The 15,736-nt window shown below is 30.1% G+C and overlaps 1 protein-coding gene across 2 annotated transcripts in view; it reads right to left on the bottom strand.

The window, feature by feature from the left end:
• LOC129960511 (DNA excision repair protein ERCC-6-like) overlaps nucleotides 1-11,606 on the bottom strand; it is a 193,959-nt gene extending 182,353 nt beyond the window's left edge. Inside the window, exon 1 of one of the 2 annotated variants that reach the window (XM_056073988.1) lies at nucleotides 10,980-11,606. In XM_056073988.1, the coding sequence (XP_055929963.1) occupies nucleotides 10,980-11,398 (419 nt within the window). In that variant the 5' untranslated portion in view covers nucleotides 11,399-11,606. The remainder of the gene's footprint in view (nucleotides 1-10,979) is intronic. The other variant, XM_056073987.1, reaches the window with a different exon arrangement.
• Nucleotides 11,607-15,736: the final 4,130 nt, after the last annotated feature.

The raw sequence follows: 15,736 nt of genomic DNA, 5'->3' as shown, positions 1-15,736 counted from the left end.
ATCGTTTAAAATAATAGGTCGAAAACAGGTTAAAAAAAACTACTTAAAAACGATGTACTTAAAACTATAAGCATATACAAAAAATATGTAACTAACATAAATACAATTTAATTACAAAAGCATATAACTAACCTAAAATTAATTTAAATCAGTCCGCATCCGTTGAAAATAGTTGTCAACAATCAGAACATAATGCGCATGCGTGAATTTTGAACGCCAATTACGGTAACGCAAATGCGTGAATTTTTCTACGCCAGTAGGGGTAACGCTATGCAGATCAGAAAATTTTAATTTCCTTTATTCTGTTTTATTTTAATTCAAAAGTACCTCAGAATGAATCTCAAACATCGATTAATTAACAATGTTTAATTTTAAATGCATCAAACATAAAGAAAATAAACAGAATCGTTTGAAATAATCGGCCGAAAAATCTTAACCCTAGCCTCATTAGCGTGGGGAAAAAAAAAAAAAAAAAAAAAAAAACTGAAGTCTTACTCATTTGGAAGTGGTGAAAATAACAAGATTTTTTTGGCGGGAAAGTTAGTTTTTAATTAATAATTAAAATTTTTTTAAAAAAAGGGACCCCAGGTGCACATTCCCGACCTCCAAGGTATGCATGTGCCAAATTTGGTAGCTGTAGGTCGAACGATCTGGCCTGTAGAGCACCAACACACACACACACATTGAGCTTTATATAAGTACTAGCCGCCTTTGGCGACCAGTCGGTTCGCCAACTTAATATTCGTTTAAATTTTAATAATTAAATATTTTACGCAATTCCTACTTTAATAGATTCTTCATCAAAATATTTTAAAACTTCAAATTTTGATAGTCATATAATTCACTCATAATATTATAAAGACCTTCAGTCATAACGTAATATGTATCTCTTTAATTTTCTGTTAGCTCTCGTAGAATTTATGCTTTAAATTAGAGTGGAAAGAATTAATCTGCAATTAATATAATAATATTTTTTACTGAAACAAAGCATTTTTTTATAATAATGTTACTGATAACAGAGTCACTGAGCGTTTAAACTTTATGGGCACTAAAGAATATCTTTCTTAAATTATGTAATATCTCAAGAATTTGTCAATAAAATTTTCTCAGATTCATCATGAACAGATCGATTCATTAACAATGTTTCATTTTAAATGCATCAAACACTAACAAAATAAAATGAATCGTTTAAAATAATAGGTCGAAAACAGGTTTTAAAAAACTACTTAAAAAACGATGTACTTAAAACTATAAGCATATACAAAAAATATACAACTAACATAAATACAATTTAATTACAAAAGCATGCAACTAACCTAAAAATAATTTAAATCAAGAATCATCCGTTGATAATATTGTCAACAATCAGAAGACAATGCGCATGCGTGAATTTTCAACGCCAGTTACGGTAACACAAATGCGTGAATTTTTCTACGCCAGTTGGGGTAACGCTATGCAGATTAGAAATATTTAATTTCCTTTATTCGGTGTTATTTCAATTCAAAAGTACTTCAGAATGAATCTGTAAGATTGATTAATTAACAATGTTTAATTTTAAATGCATAAAACATTAAAAAAAATAAACAGAATCGTTTGAAATAATCGGCAAAAAATGTTAACCCTAGCCTCATTACTGTTGGGGAAAAAACTGAAGCCTTACTCATTTGGCGTTGGGGAAAATAAAAAGATTTTTTGGCGGGAAAGTTAGTTTTTAATTAATAATTAAAATTCTAATTAAAAATTCAAAAAAAGGAACCCCAGGTGCACATTCCCGACCTCTAAGGTATATATGTACCAAATTTGGTAGCTGTAGGTCAAATGGTCTTTTCTGTAGAGCGCCAACACACACACACAAACACACATTGAGCTTCATATATAAGTATAGATAGATTAACTGAACAGTTTATTCAACCCAATATTGTTAATTTTTCTGACTTTTAACAACTGAAATTTGATTCAAAAAATGCTAAATTAGTTGATTATTTCCATCAAAAGTTAAATTATGGCAGGCAGTGAGGCCTTAATCCACAACTGATTTTAGAAGGTCTTACTGATGGACTTCCAACTCAACTAAAACAATTAGTAAGCATAAAAGTTTCTTGTACCCCTACAGAATGGCTTACAATAATGACTAAACTATTAAAAATGGAAGAATCTTCAGAACCAAACCCAGGCAGATGTAATGAAACCAAAATCAGAGTAAGGCAACCAGCACTTTTTACACCTAGGCATAATTTTAGACAAAATTATCAGAATTCAATAAGGCCATGTCCCAATAATTTCAATAACTATGGTCATAATTTGCATTACCAACAAAGATTACCATTTTCTCCATGCAGAATTTGTACACAAAAAGTTTTCTAAATGTTTATCATTGGACACAAGTATGTCCTTTTCATCAACCCCAAATTATTGCAAATGTTCCAATAACAACCAATTTGACTTCCTCTTGCACAGAAGTCCCTCTTGGCTGTTCTCAAAATCCTGGAACGAGACAAAATTCTCCTAATGAGGCCCCTGGCCCAGTACAGTTACAATTATTAGTGTCCAGATACATCTCAACTTTACCAAGTCTAGCTAACTTCGACAATGTTTATAACCCTCATAGTAATGTAAATATTGTTATTGACACAGGATCCACTCTTTCAATTATATCTGCAGATATTGTAAAAAAAATTAACTTGACAAGAAAAAATGTAAAGCCTATTAGAGTCAAAAAGCACATGGAACGTTCCAATTAACCCAAATTTGTGACATATATTTAAAAATTGGCCAAATAAATAAGAAAATCATATTATATATTATGGACAATCCTTTACCGTATATCATTTTAGGACTTCCATGTAGTTTATATAAATTAATTATGGATTGTGATAAAAATAAAATATTTCAAAATGGAAAAATTATTACCAACTTGCATACCAATAATAATTATATGTCTTCATATATTGTTGAAAATAATAACACTAGTGATAATAAGGTCAAACTAGTGAATACCTAAGAGGAAATTTTCTCACCTAATTTCTGGCCACCTAATTCTTTCCCAATTTAACATATAGCAGTTTGTATAACAAGCCATCTGAACCAAATTAGGAGTCACAGAGTTAAGAGGTATAGTTTTGAATTATCTGACAGCTATTTTTAGCCAAGTTACATCTTTAGAAAATAATTTTCCCAAAAAGTTATTATGGACATTATATTATTCATTATATTTCCTTTTGTAAACATTAGGATCACACATGTCCACATAAAATTTCTAATAATTAAAATTTAAGTTAAGTAAAAATTATATGCCTGAATAGATATGATATATTCTTTAGAATGCCAATTACCCTCATTATAATACTATAAATTATTGGAAATCTATAATTTTGAATTTATAATTCTCAAAAGACACAAAGGTAAGTAAAAAATTTACATAATGTTCAAGAAATTCTGATATGTTAACTGATATATGTTATTATTGATGACGTATGAAAACTGATTTGTTATTACTGATATATTCAAACTCTATACTTTAAAAAATTCATGCACGAGTGAGATATCAATAGAAAAGCCATATTTTGAGTGAACAAATCTTTAAACTTCATTCAAAAATTAAAAGATAAAAAATAAAATTCATTCAAAGATAAAAAAATTAAATTCAAAAATCTATTTATTTTGATTTCAATGGAATTGGCAGCAGATTTGCTATTATTCATAAAGAAGACCAAACAATAAAGTTATGATAACCATAGCATTACTCATTTTTAAAAACCATATTATCATTATAATTCTTCTGCAATGAAAGCATTATGGTGTTGCAAGTAGAGTTAATTGATTCAAGCTCAAAGAACAATTATAATATCACAGAAAGAAAAAAAACCAATGATATCAATTCCATTTTTATAAAAATGTTTAAAGTAGCTATCATCCAGCCATCCTGACATTTTTGTTCATAAGGTTATTGTATTTCAAAGTCATTCTTTCAGAAAATTATAAATGCTGTGTTAACCCTTTCATTACTAAACTGGCCCAAACGACCATGAAAATTCTATACTAATTTGCCAGTTTCAGCTTCAAATGATGGGTGCAGGTTGTAAGGTAAGGACATGTTTGGTAATAACTCATTTTACATTCTGCATTTTTCACTTGAAAGAGAAACTGGCCCACCAGTATAGAATTTATACAGCAAGTTGGACAAAGTTGTCCAACAACAACAAGTTGTTAAAACTATATTTAACAGAAAAAAAGCTTTTGAAATTCCGTTAATGGTACAGGTGATAACTGAATATTTTTATTCAAAGTCATGTAAACTACCAGCATGTACAAGAATATCTATCTGTATCACTACTGTTGATTTTTAAAAAAAGTGTTTTTCTGCTTTAGAAAATGATAGAAAGAGCTTGATTTTACTTTAGATACAGGATTTCCTATTGCAGCATACCATTAATTATTGTTAAACAATTAAATCTATCAATGGCTAATAATTCAATGATCGTGATAGATAATTAATTATGATGATTGTCTTAGAAACTGAACAAAACTTAGTTCAAATACAGCAATGACTCTAAAATATATTACAATCATATTTAGTACATTTTAACTTAATATTATACTGATTTTACTGGGTGCAAAAAATACTTCATAGCTTTTCCCATACTTTAAAACATAATGAGTGAAAAACTACTTTAATCAGAATGGTTTTGTGAAAGAAACTACATTTCTTTTAGTTTGTGCTAAAGCAATAAAAATGTCTTCAAATGACAATAACTAATAAAAAACTGCTTTTCAAATACGAATCATGGACAGAAATCAGTAAAAATACTGGAATACTTTTCCATTATACTGAAAACTGAAGAATTATTGAAGAGTAACAAATACTTGTGTATTGAAACAATTGCAAATTTTTGTTAGCAGTTTCTAACTGGTCAAAGTCAGTCTTTTGTTGTTAACTTTAATTTTAAATGTAATGAAAAGTATAAAAATTTTAATATGGTCCAAAAGGAAAAAAAGATGGTTTTCCTTAGTAAGAACTATATACAAATCTTATAAAGGCAATTAATTGTATAGTGAAATTTCAGCTTTAATCTACAGATTGCGTACAATTTGTAGTCAAAAGTTAAAAACTTCTAAAACAGAGCAAAATGATGCTCTTCTCAGTTGACTTTAGGTATGTTGATAAATCATTTCTTGCATGTTTATAAATGACAGATACCATAATGTTCTTAAGCTGACAGGAGAATTCAAAAATAGAAGACAAAACATGTCCATAAGAACAGTTTCAGTTTCATTGGTCATGTTGGAAGAAAATTTTTCTTTTTGTTTGTAAATGAAAGCAATTGAAAATAACAATTATCTTCACTAAGAAATTAATAAATTGTATAGTTCTTGAAATTGTTACTTTGTTAAATAACAGTAAATGAAATATTTTTGGATTAGATGGAAGGTGAATAGCGTAAAGGACAGGAAATTAAAGAATGCACTGCTAATAAACATACATGAAAGTTTTTTTTTTTTTTTAATCTGACAAGTGGTTCTGGTAATTTAAAAATATATCTCCAACTGTACAGTAAAATTTTGAAAATAATTCACACTCTCATACAAAAAAAATGTATTTAATCAATAATTGTGTTTTCAAACATGATAATGACCCAGCTGTAAATATATAAAAAACATTCCAAACAAACCAGGATGTTATAAAATATTCCGAAATTTATTAACCCTACAATGCATGATTTATTTTAAAAAATCCATCTGAAAAAAATATTTTTTCTTTCTATAACAGTGTACATCAACAAAGAAATTACTTAAAAAAATAAACTAAATGTTTTACTATGAGTTTTTGATATAAAAATAACTGTATTAATAGGTTACACCATGCAGAATAACTGTTTTGTGCCTATTAATTAACTTTCTAAATGTTGTGTAAATATATATATAGATGTAATGATATTTTAAAATCTAATTTAAACTTAATTAATTTCTAAAGTTTTGTCTTAATTTAGTCCATATTAACTTTATTCTAAAATGCTCTCTTATTTCCCGATTCCATTCCACTTTTCTATTTAATTAATTCAACAGAAACACAGGAAAATGCTTAAAGTTGCACTTTCACATGCTCCGAGTGAAGGGATAAAAAATTAAAGATCCCTATGATTCCCTTACCCAGGTCGGCACATGTAGAGAAATCCCTATCAAAATCAAATAGTATATAAGTACTGGGAAAACTATTTTCCCTGTCTTTAAGATTTTTTCATTTTGTTCTGTGTCATTCTGTGTTGTGTGTTCTTGTCGCTTCTGCTTGTTCAGAAATCATGCCTCCCGGGATGGAAATAAAACAAAGTTAAAAATTCAAAGTGTCTTCTCTCTGACTTCGGCTATGACTATGTTGCTTCAAAAATTGTTTATATATATATATATATATATATATATATATATATATATATATATATATATATATATATATATATATATATATATATATATATATATATGTATATATGCTTTTTTATGAAATTTTATAGTATAGATTTATTATACATAACTTTTATATGTCTATTATTTTATGTTATACAGTAAGATATGTTAAAACCGTCAAAATATAATATGAGATTTAATTATAGTAATAGCATAATCTTTTTAATATAATTCAAAATAGTTTTGAAGTTTAAATCAGAACAGACAATTTTATTGTTACATAAATCAGAACAGTACTTTAGATAATGCAGCTTTACATAGAAATTAAAGAACATAAAATTTTTCAAATCAGAGGTCAGTGTTAGCAGGGGGGCAATTGCCCACCTGTCAGCAACCACTTGCTCCCCCCCCCATCAGCGAGAGATTGAAAATTTCATCAGCTAAAATCTTCACCAGGATGAGAGCTGCACATTATCGAATGTGATAATCTGAAAGCCACTTTAATGTTAATATATTGTAAACAGTCAAAATATCCAAGTAACAGTTAAAGCAGTTTGACTATACTTCGAAAAACAATTGATATAGTGGCAGGTCAATAAGATGTGCATTTTATGGACAATTATTGATCAACTGACTAAGAAATGAATGTGATGGATGTTGAAGATTTTAAGACCAGAGAATTTCAGGCATTTGATTCAAATGTCATTAATTCAGTTTAGAATTTGCAATAGTTTTGGTAATATAACCGACAAAGTGACAGCACATTTTGTCAATAATTTTGGTTGGCTGACTATAAACATAATGCAATGGATGAAGAAGATGTTAAGTCCACAGATTTTCAGACATTTGATTGAGATGTCGTTCATCAAGCTTATAATTTGCACTAGTTTTGGAAACATATCTGAAAGGTGACTGAAATATTGCACTCTGCCAACAAGTTTTGGACAGCTGACTATGAATTAAATGAAATGGATGTCAACAATGTTAAGTTTTCAAATTTTCAGACACCTTATTTAAATGTCATTCATTCAGCTTATAATTTGCACTATATTTAGCGGAGTAATCAATAAGCTGGCAAGTGAATAAGACGTCATATTTTTGTTGACTAATCTTTGTCTTTCAGCTAAGATGTTATTACAGATTACATATAAAAAAAAATTCATCCAGTATTTCGATTACCTTTCAGTGAAATTATTAGGGAAATATTCTTTTACATTATACATGAAGAGGTTGATGGAATTGCTTTCCTTATTTCAGAATTCAATGAATAATAGTTCTAAAATTAATTGTCATTTGATTCCTCTAATTTTTCCTTCCTCGGTAATGAATCAGTAAATTTATTTTATTTATTTCACTCTATGAATGCTCATACTAAAATATAGTTAATGATTAAACTAAATTTAATACAACACTTTTCCCTTGACACTCTTGGGCAATATGCATGTTAAGAAAAGTTGCTTTACTGTAGTCAAATGATGTGAATTAATTATAAATCACTGGAATAAGTGAATTGTATAATTGTAAATTAAGTTTATTTAACAGTAAAATATCCTTTTTTTTTATTTCAATCTAATTTAACAGGCTGCAATTATTATTGTAAAGAAATATTACCAACTGCAATTAACAACAAAGAATAAATAATGTGCAAAAAATAAAAAAAATGGATAGCTTTTTAGCTACACTAAAAGAGCTATCCAAGTACTCACTAAATTTGTTAAATAAATTACTACCTAATTCTTGAGATTCTGCATTCAGTATTATAACTACGTAATCAGGGAACATATTTTTTAAAATGTTCTTTTTCATTTACCTTCAAGGCAAAAATTATCCTTTCAGGTACTTCTAAATTTTTAATAGACTTTGAATTAAGATGTCGATACAACAATGATTAAGAGTTTTTCATAGAATATTTATATAATGCATTAACCCCTTTATATATGAATTTACTTAACTTCCTAATTATATGATACACCTTAGCCCATTTGGAACAATTATTATTTTAATCCCTAGAATAATTTTAGGGCATTAGAGGTAATAATGCATCTTCAAGTAATTTTTGCATTTTAAATTATTTAATACTTTCGCTTGATTGCATATTTAAAATTAAAAATTTAGTTATTCAATGCCCCTTTGTATGCAATCAGTGCAATTAAATCTCGTGAGTCTCATAAAAAATAGACTGAAATATTGACAATTTTTTGATGGTCATTAAAAGAAAGGACTAGTATCTGAATTTTAAAAAAAGCTAAATAATATTTAATTTTCTTTTTAATTCAATGTAAAAACTAATTATTATGAGTTATTTTGAAGCCAAATTAGAGCATTGTGCTTGCCCCTGTTGGATTTATCTTGCCCCCTCCCACTAGACCTTTGTTTGAAATCCACTTTAAATGATAATTTTTTAAACAATTGTTATTCTTATTCAAGCAAAAAGGAATATTGCATTTGGTGCATTTGATTCTAGTAAAACTTTTTGCAAAATGACATTTTACAATGCAGCTTGTTCTTAATATGTTCTGGCAAATGGTCAGTTCTATCAGACAGAACAGTTGCTGGTGGGTTTCTTGGAGAGAAAGATTTCCCCTTTCTTGGTGCTGGCTCTTTCTCCTATCCAGTTGAGAGAAGACCTCATTTTGCTTATCAAGATGGACAATAAGAGCACATGGAGTCAGCCAAATTTTGTCTAAATTGTAAAAGCTTCATTTCAACACCTGTGCTTCCAAGTTACTCCTTCATACATTTGGACAATAAACAAGGATTTACGATAGCAAGGTCAACTAAATGATAAAATATACAAAAATACCTATTTTTTTACTTCTCATAACTATTTTGTACCTTCCAATCAAGCTATCTAAGAGAATATGTTTTTATTTGTATCTGCATGTTGTTTCCAAACAGCTACTAATGAACTTCACCCGCCATGTAATTAACTATGAAATCAAAGAAAACCAAATATATAATATATATATAAATAAATAATAGGTCTTTCAATAAAAATATTTTCAACAAGAAAAAATTATTATTTTGATAAATTTTTTCATTTTAGTATGACAATCTCTGCTTCTAACTAGCATTTCTGCAGCTACTGACACATTACTCAAAATAGAACTGCTATTGTCAACTATTACTGAATTTAAATGCTACTGACAGGAATCCAGATTTTTCCCATACTTGCTATATAATGTTGCCATTTGGAAAGATTTATCGAATCTGCTGTAGGAGAAAGAATGTGTGTAGCCAAATGGCTACGTTATTCTTGTAGGGTTTCTTCCTCAGTTATTGGACCTCAATCCCACTGAAAAAATTTTAATTTGAATGAAAAATGTTAATTTAATCTGATTAAAATGTTAAATTGAAGAAAATTTCCAATAAAAATGTTTTACTTTTAAGCAGGAATGAAAACCTCGAAAACAACAAATTAGACTGGATAAAAGCTAGGTAGACTAAAAGTAGTTATGCTTTCTAAAGAATACTCTACAAAGTGCTAATTGAAAAATATTTCAGGAAATGTACAACATTATGTGTATCATTCAAATACCTTTTACAAAATGATGCATTGATTTTTTTTAAAAAATTAATTTTATAACATATTAAGTATTTATTTTCACATAAAGTATATTTATTACCAAAATTGAATGATTCAATTAAGAATTTAAATAGATTTTAAAAGCGAGTTTATTTTAGATCATAACTTATACTGTATCAACACTTTCTACATTCACTGAAGTTAGCTTTCTCTGGGATTACCATACAGCCATGTTTGCAGATTCCACTAAAACCACCATGTAAGTAAGCTGGGTGCATATCAAATCTGATCACGTAAAATGTTCTTTTGATAGTGTAGTATGAAAGAAAAGAGAAATAATAATTCAGATGTTGCTTTCATTATCTGACAATGATTTAAAATTATAAGGACAACCTCAAATAGTCCTTATATAAATTAAAATTGGGACATTATTCTAACTAAGCTTAACTTGATTACTTTAATAAACTGGAAACTGAAAATAAGGAAAGATTATATTAAAGTAACATGTTATTTCGGAAATAAATCACAAACCTGACAATATTCCTGAATCATTGATTTGATTTATTAATATTTCACTTTTGAAGCAATGTGAAAATTACTAGGTATGTACCTCATCCAATATAAAAATATAGACCTTGCAATTTTTAATAAATATAAAATATAAATACAATCTTAAATCTGAAAAATAGTAAAGGATATCAACATATAAGGATAGTGCAATGCAAGAGAAGCAAATATCCCATAGTTAAATTCCTAAATGCAACAATTTATTAAAGTTAATGGGTCATAAATTAGAGTACTCAACAAATATAAAATAGTAATAAAACATGAAATAGAATAAAAAATACAAAATAACATCTAACTACATTAATCTTAAAGCTCAAGTATAAAATAATTTTGCTCTTAATGCCATAAGTTGAGAGTCAAAATTCTTTCTAATATATATTTTTTTCTAAATTCACTTAATGAGGTTCTTTTATTACATTTGAGATAGCAGTGAGATTATTTCAATTCAATGAGTGACTTATAATTCATCAATCTAAAATTAATTTACCTTAAATCTTCTTCCACAGTATGCAGTTCCTTCCTCGTATCTTCCAATCGTTTACGTTCTTCTTGATCTTTCAAAGCTTTGTCAACTTGGGCAATAACTTCAGTTTCAAACTGAATTTGGTCATATACACTGACACCAAGATCTAACAATTCTTTCTCTTGATCTGCTTCAGGGACACAAGATATGGATTCTTTTGATATGCAGAATCTTTCTGATTTACTCGAACATGGTACGGCATCGTCAGAAGTTTGATTCAATGCACAACTATCACCTGAATTAAGATCTTTCGAATGGGTTTCATTGCTTAAATTGTGTTTTACTAACATAATATCACTACATAACTTTAACTCATCACTCAAAGGCACGGAAATCAAAACATCATTGTCTGTCTCGTTTTCTAGATCCTGAATAAATTCCATTTTTAAGCTCTTACGTCATTTAGACATAAAAAATTACAAACGCAATTCATTTAACGCTAAAAAAGAAATGAAAATCTTTTTTAAACAATCTCCTCACAAAAGTTTTTTTAGCGAGACAGGTTGAAGGATGTAGAACAACAAATACCATTAGACAAAAAGAGAAGTTTATTGCTAGGAATGAAAAGAATAATTGTTTTCATTTCATTTCAATGCATTTCGCATTTCTGTTCTCATTTTGTTGTCGGCTTTCATTCAAAATACTAGAATGGTATATTTTATTACAATAATGCTATTAATTTCAAATAGCAAATAAATAAAGAATGGTTTAACTTACATATAACGGAAAGACCTGCTTTTATAGAAATTATTTCTCCGATTAATAAAATGAACAGACTGCATCATCATAATTATATGACGGAAAGCAACCTGGCCAGTAATTTTGCGCAGTTTTCAAATAAATCTGTATATCAGTGGTGAATCATACCGTGTTTTCTTAGCGATCAATAATATTCCATTACTTCTTAGACCTAGACATTGTTAAAAATAATGTTCATCTATTTCCTAACAGGTTTTTCTCATTAGTAAACAAAAAGATTCAAATTAAATAGGAGGTACCTTAGATTTGGAGATAACTGGTGAAGTTGCCAGCTTATCCCATGGTATATGGACACCTCATATTTAAGATAAAAGGGAATCCTAGAATGTGCATGCTTTCTCTAATATTTTCCAGGACGAATTATTAGAAATTCGACCCAATAAACCTAGGAAAAAGGGAACAGAATAAAATTCTTCACTGACATTTTGTCTTCTCTATGAATATTGCTACAATAAAATCCAAATGGGGTCAATTCATGTGACGGAAAAGTCACATGTCATCAACTTCTGCGCATGGCATTATGTATAAATATAAGTAAAGTTATGAAATAAATCTTGTAAATCTCAGTTGAGTCATTGTATATTTTAAAAATTTAGAGAAATAGGTGAAACATCATTTTGATGATACTGCACCCAAATGTGGTCAAATGTTAGGAATTTAAACCTTTTATTCTTATTATCTAAAAGATTTCTAGGTGTTGCAGTCGTCAACACTTTAATGAATTTGGAATGCATATGTTTTAGGGATGACGGATATTTTACTAGCAGTTATTACGTAATCAATATCAGAAAGTCATAAATACCAGTGATCATACTTTTCAAAGAGGGTGTGTGATTCAAATCCTTGATACGATCTTACTGGTGATATTTCGATTACATGTCTTGGATCACAATTGAAAGTGACAATTGATACGATCTGTTCAATGGAAACTCCCTAAACAAGAATGCAATCATGCATAGGGAAAGTCCCTTACACATTGATGTACGTTCCTGGAACAGACCTCCCACAAATGGTTGCGGCGGGCTTCGGAATCTATTGATCACATGCACACAGTTCCCCATTTCACAAAGAGTCAGATCGGAGCTCCCTCAAGTTTCTCTCAAATGAAGTTTGGAACCTCTCCGAGCAAGATAATGACAATCGCTAGAAGCAATGTTCGGCTTGTTTCATTGTACTTCTTCTTCCTTTCTTTCGCCACAGAAAGGAAGAAGAAGTACAATGAGACAAGCCGAACATTGAAACAAGATTTCTTTTGCACTCAAGTCTCCACAGAAAAATATTTATTTGTTTTTTTAAACAAGTTTCTGCAGATATTCAATGCTTCAAACAAATTTCATTTGTGATATTATTAAATGGATATAAACACCATAATTACTATTTTTCCATGATTGAAACTATTTGATATTTGCATAATTAAATTTTCTGTATCTGGTTAGCAAGAAAATTCAGCTACTCTGAATGATTGCCCGATTTTTTAAAAGCAGATTTATGGCTTATTTTCAAGCTCTCTTAAAAATAAAAGTGATATTTTAAATAAATTGCCAATGATAAATGTAGTGATTTAATCAGTGGTCATTACCATTCCACTGTTATACCGAACACACCCAGATTTCAATTTAGTTTTATTGTATTATAATAGATGGCACCATGGGTTCTACTAATCCAAAAGTAAGTAAAGTTGGAGTAAAAAGCGAGCTGTTGGCTTTCGCTCGAAAAAGAGAGAGGAGGGTTCTTCGTCTCCGTTAATGATGAGTGTTTAATAATCTCAAGCTACAGCGGCAGTTTGTTTTGCTATGTGCAAACAATTTGTTAGGCTTCGCCCTTTGGTGCCATCTAAGTATTTTAACTTCTAACATTAATGTAATTAACCTTTCCTGTCTTAATTGTTAATGTCCTGTTAATTTTGTTTACTCTAAATAAATTATCTGTTTTCTTTAAACATTATTTCTTTCCTTAATCAGTACCCTAGACACTGATCCAAATGGGATTAAATGCGCATTTTGTCCCACCCAGTTCTACAAACTGAGGGACACGGCCCCGGGATTTTGAATTTGATTTTTTTTTTTTTTTTTTTTTTTTTTTTTTTTTTTTTTTTTTTTGCCGAGTTGAAATTTTAGGCTTTCTCTATCTTAAAACTAGTTTTAAAAAAAGAAGTTAAGAATTTTCCTTTAGTAATTCATTTGTAATTAACGTAAAACTCATCGGCCGAACGACCCTGGTCTTGGGGGGGGGGAAGCAGAAGAAACCGAATCATCGAAGGCATGGAGACAACAACCGGATCAACGAATAAAAATGCGACAAAACAAGAAACGAATCGCATCAGTATTTAAAGCTTCGTCAATTTGAATCATCGCTAAAGGAAACTCCGGCATCCAGTCTCCTCAACAAATGAGTGTACAGAGAAACAGAAGAGTATCTCGAAACTGTGATGACTAAGGCGAAACTGGAGAAGTCGTGCTGTCATACATTTAAGTGTGTTCTTGTTAAGATAATTCAATCCAAAGTGAGACGACATAAACATTTACAATTAATTTACATTTTTAACATTTAAATATAACGATCGTAGATTAACAAAGGTAACTCTAATGCGTATTTCAAATCTTTTGAACGCATGTGATGATGTCCTGTTACCACGGAAAGAGGGTGCAGTATCTTCTAAGGGTAAAGACCCCTGAGCACCCGAGGGCAGAAGTCTGACTTCTAGCTCATATGAAGATGAAACTCCCACATTCGCTTACACAACCCTTTTTTACACGGGGGCACCTTCACACATAGAACACAGAAGAAGAACAACCATGCCTGAACCGGGATTCGAACCCGAGTCACCCAGGTCACAGGGAAGAAGCGCTACCCCTATGCCATGATGCCGCCTTCGAACGCACGTAAATCAACATAAGCAGAGTTGAGTTTTCACACAACTTCTAAGTTCAAGAACAAATTGTTGTAAGTTGCGCGTGAGTTTATTTTTGCTTCGTTGCACCACAATACTCCCCCCACCCCTAGTGAGCTACTCGAACGATGAAGAAACGTCAGTTGTAACGAGATGGAATGTGGACTGGACGTCCAGATCTTGTCACTAGTTTTGGAGCAGCAAATCTCAATCTTTTGTCGCTGGTGACTTACTTGGTCAAAAAAGTTTCTGAATTTGCAGTGTGTGATACAGCTACTGAATTCTTTTTAACAGTTGCTGGAATTTTGGAAATCAAATCAGGTTCTGTGTAATTGTCAGAAAAATAGTGCTTTATTCTGTCTACAGAAACGTTGACTTCTTCTTGATTTATTTTTAAAGTGACAACTTTATCTGTTTTCCTTTCAACTTTGTATGGTCCGTGATAAGGCTGTTGCAAATTACGACGAGAAATATCAGTACGGGCAAATACATGTGAACAAGTTTTTAAGTCCTTGAAAACAAATGTTTCTTTGGCTTGAATGATTATGAAAGGGAACAGGTTTTAAGTTTTCTATGGTGCTTTTTTAATTCTGGATAAATTCCGATTGTGGTTGAAAGCTTGAATTCTGAAGAAAATCGCATGGTAGTTTTATATTTTCCCCGTACAGGAGTTCTGCCGGTGTGGCGTGAAAATCATCAAGCCACACTGTGTCGTAAACCAAGTTGAATAATTGGAAGTGATTTCGTCCAACTTTGGTTCTCATGGCACATGGTACAGGGTTTCAGTGTACGATGTTAACGCTCGAAACAACCATTAGCTTGTGGATGATATGCGGTTGTTCTATTTCTTTTAAAACCAAAAAATTTTGAAAGTTCTTCGAATAGTTGAGATTCAAATTGAGTACCTTGGTCTGTTGTAATTACAGGTTGGAATGCGATAACGGGCGATCCAATTTTTTAATAAAGCATCAGCTAAAGTTTCTGCACGGATGTCAGGTAGAGGTATAGCCTCTGCCTATCGTGTGTAGCGGTCAATTATTTTAAGATAATACCGAAATCGTTCCGATGGTGA

This window comes from Argiope bruennichi, chromosome X2 (genome assembly GCF_947563725.1).
Source record: "Argiope bruennichi chromosome X2, qqArgBrue1.1, whole genome shotgun sequence".
Taxonomy (NCBI): domain Eukaryota; kingdom Metazoa; phylum Arthropoda; class Arachnida; order Araneae; family Araneidae; genus Argiope; species Argiope bruennichi.
The sequence above is the reverse complement of the archived record's forward strand: the minus strand, read 5'-3'. Positions and strand labels throughout refer to the sequence as shown.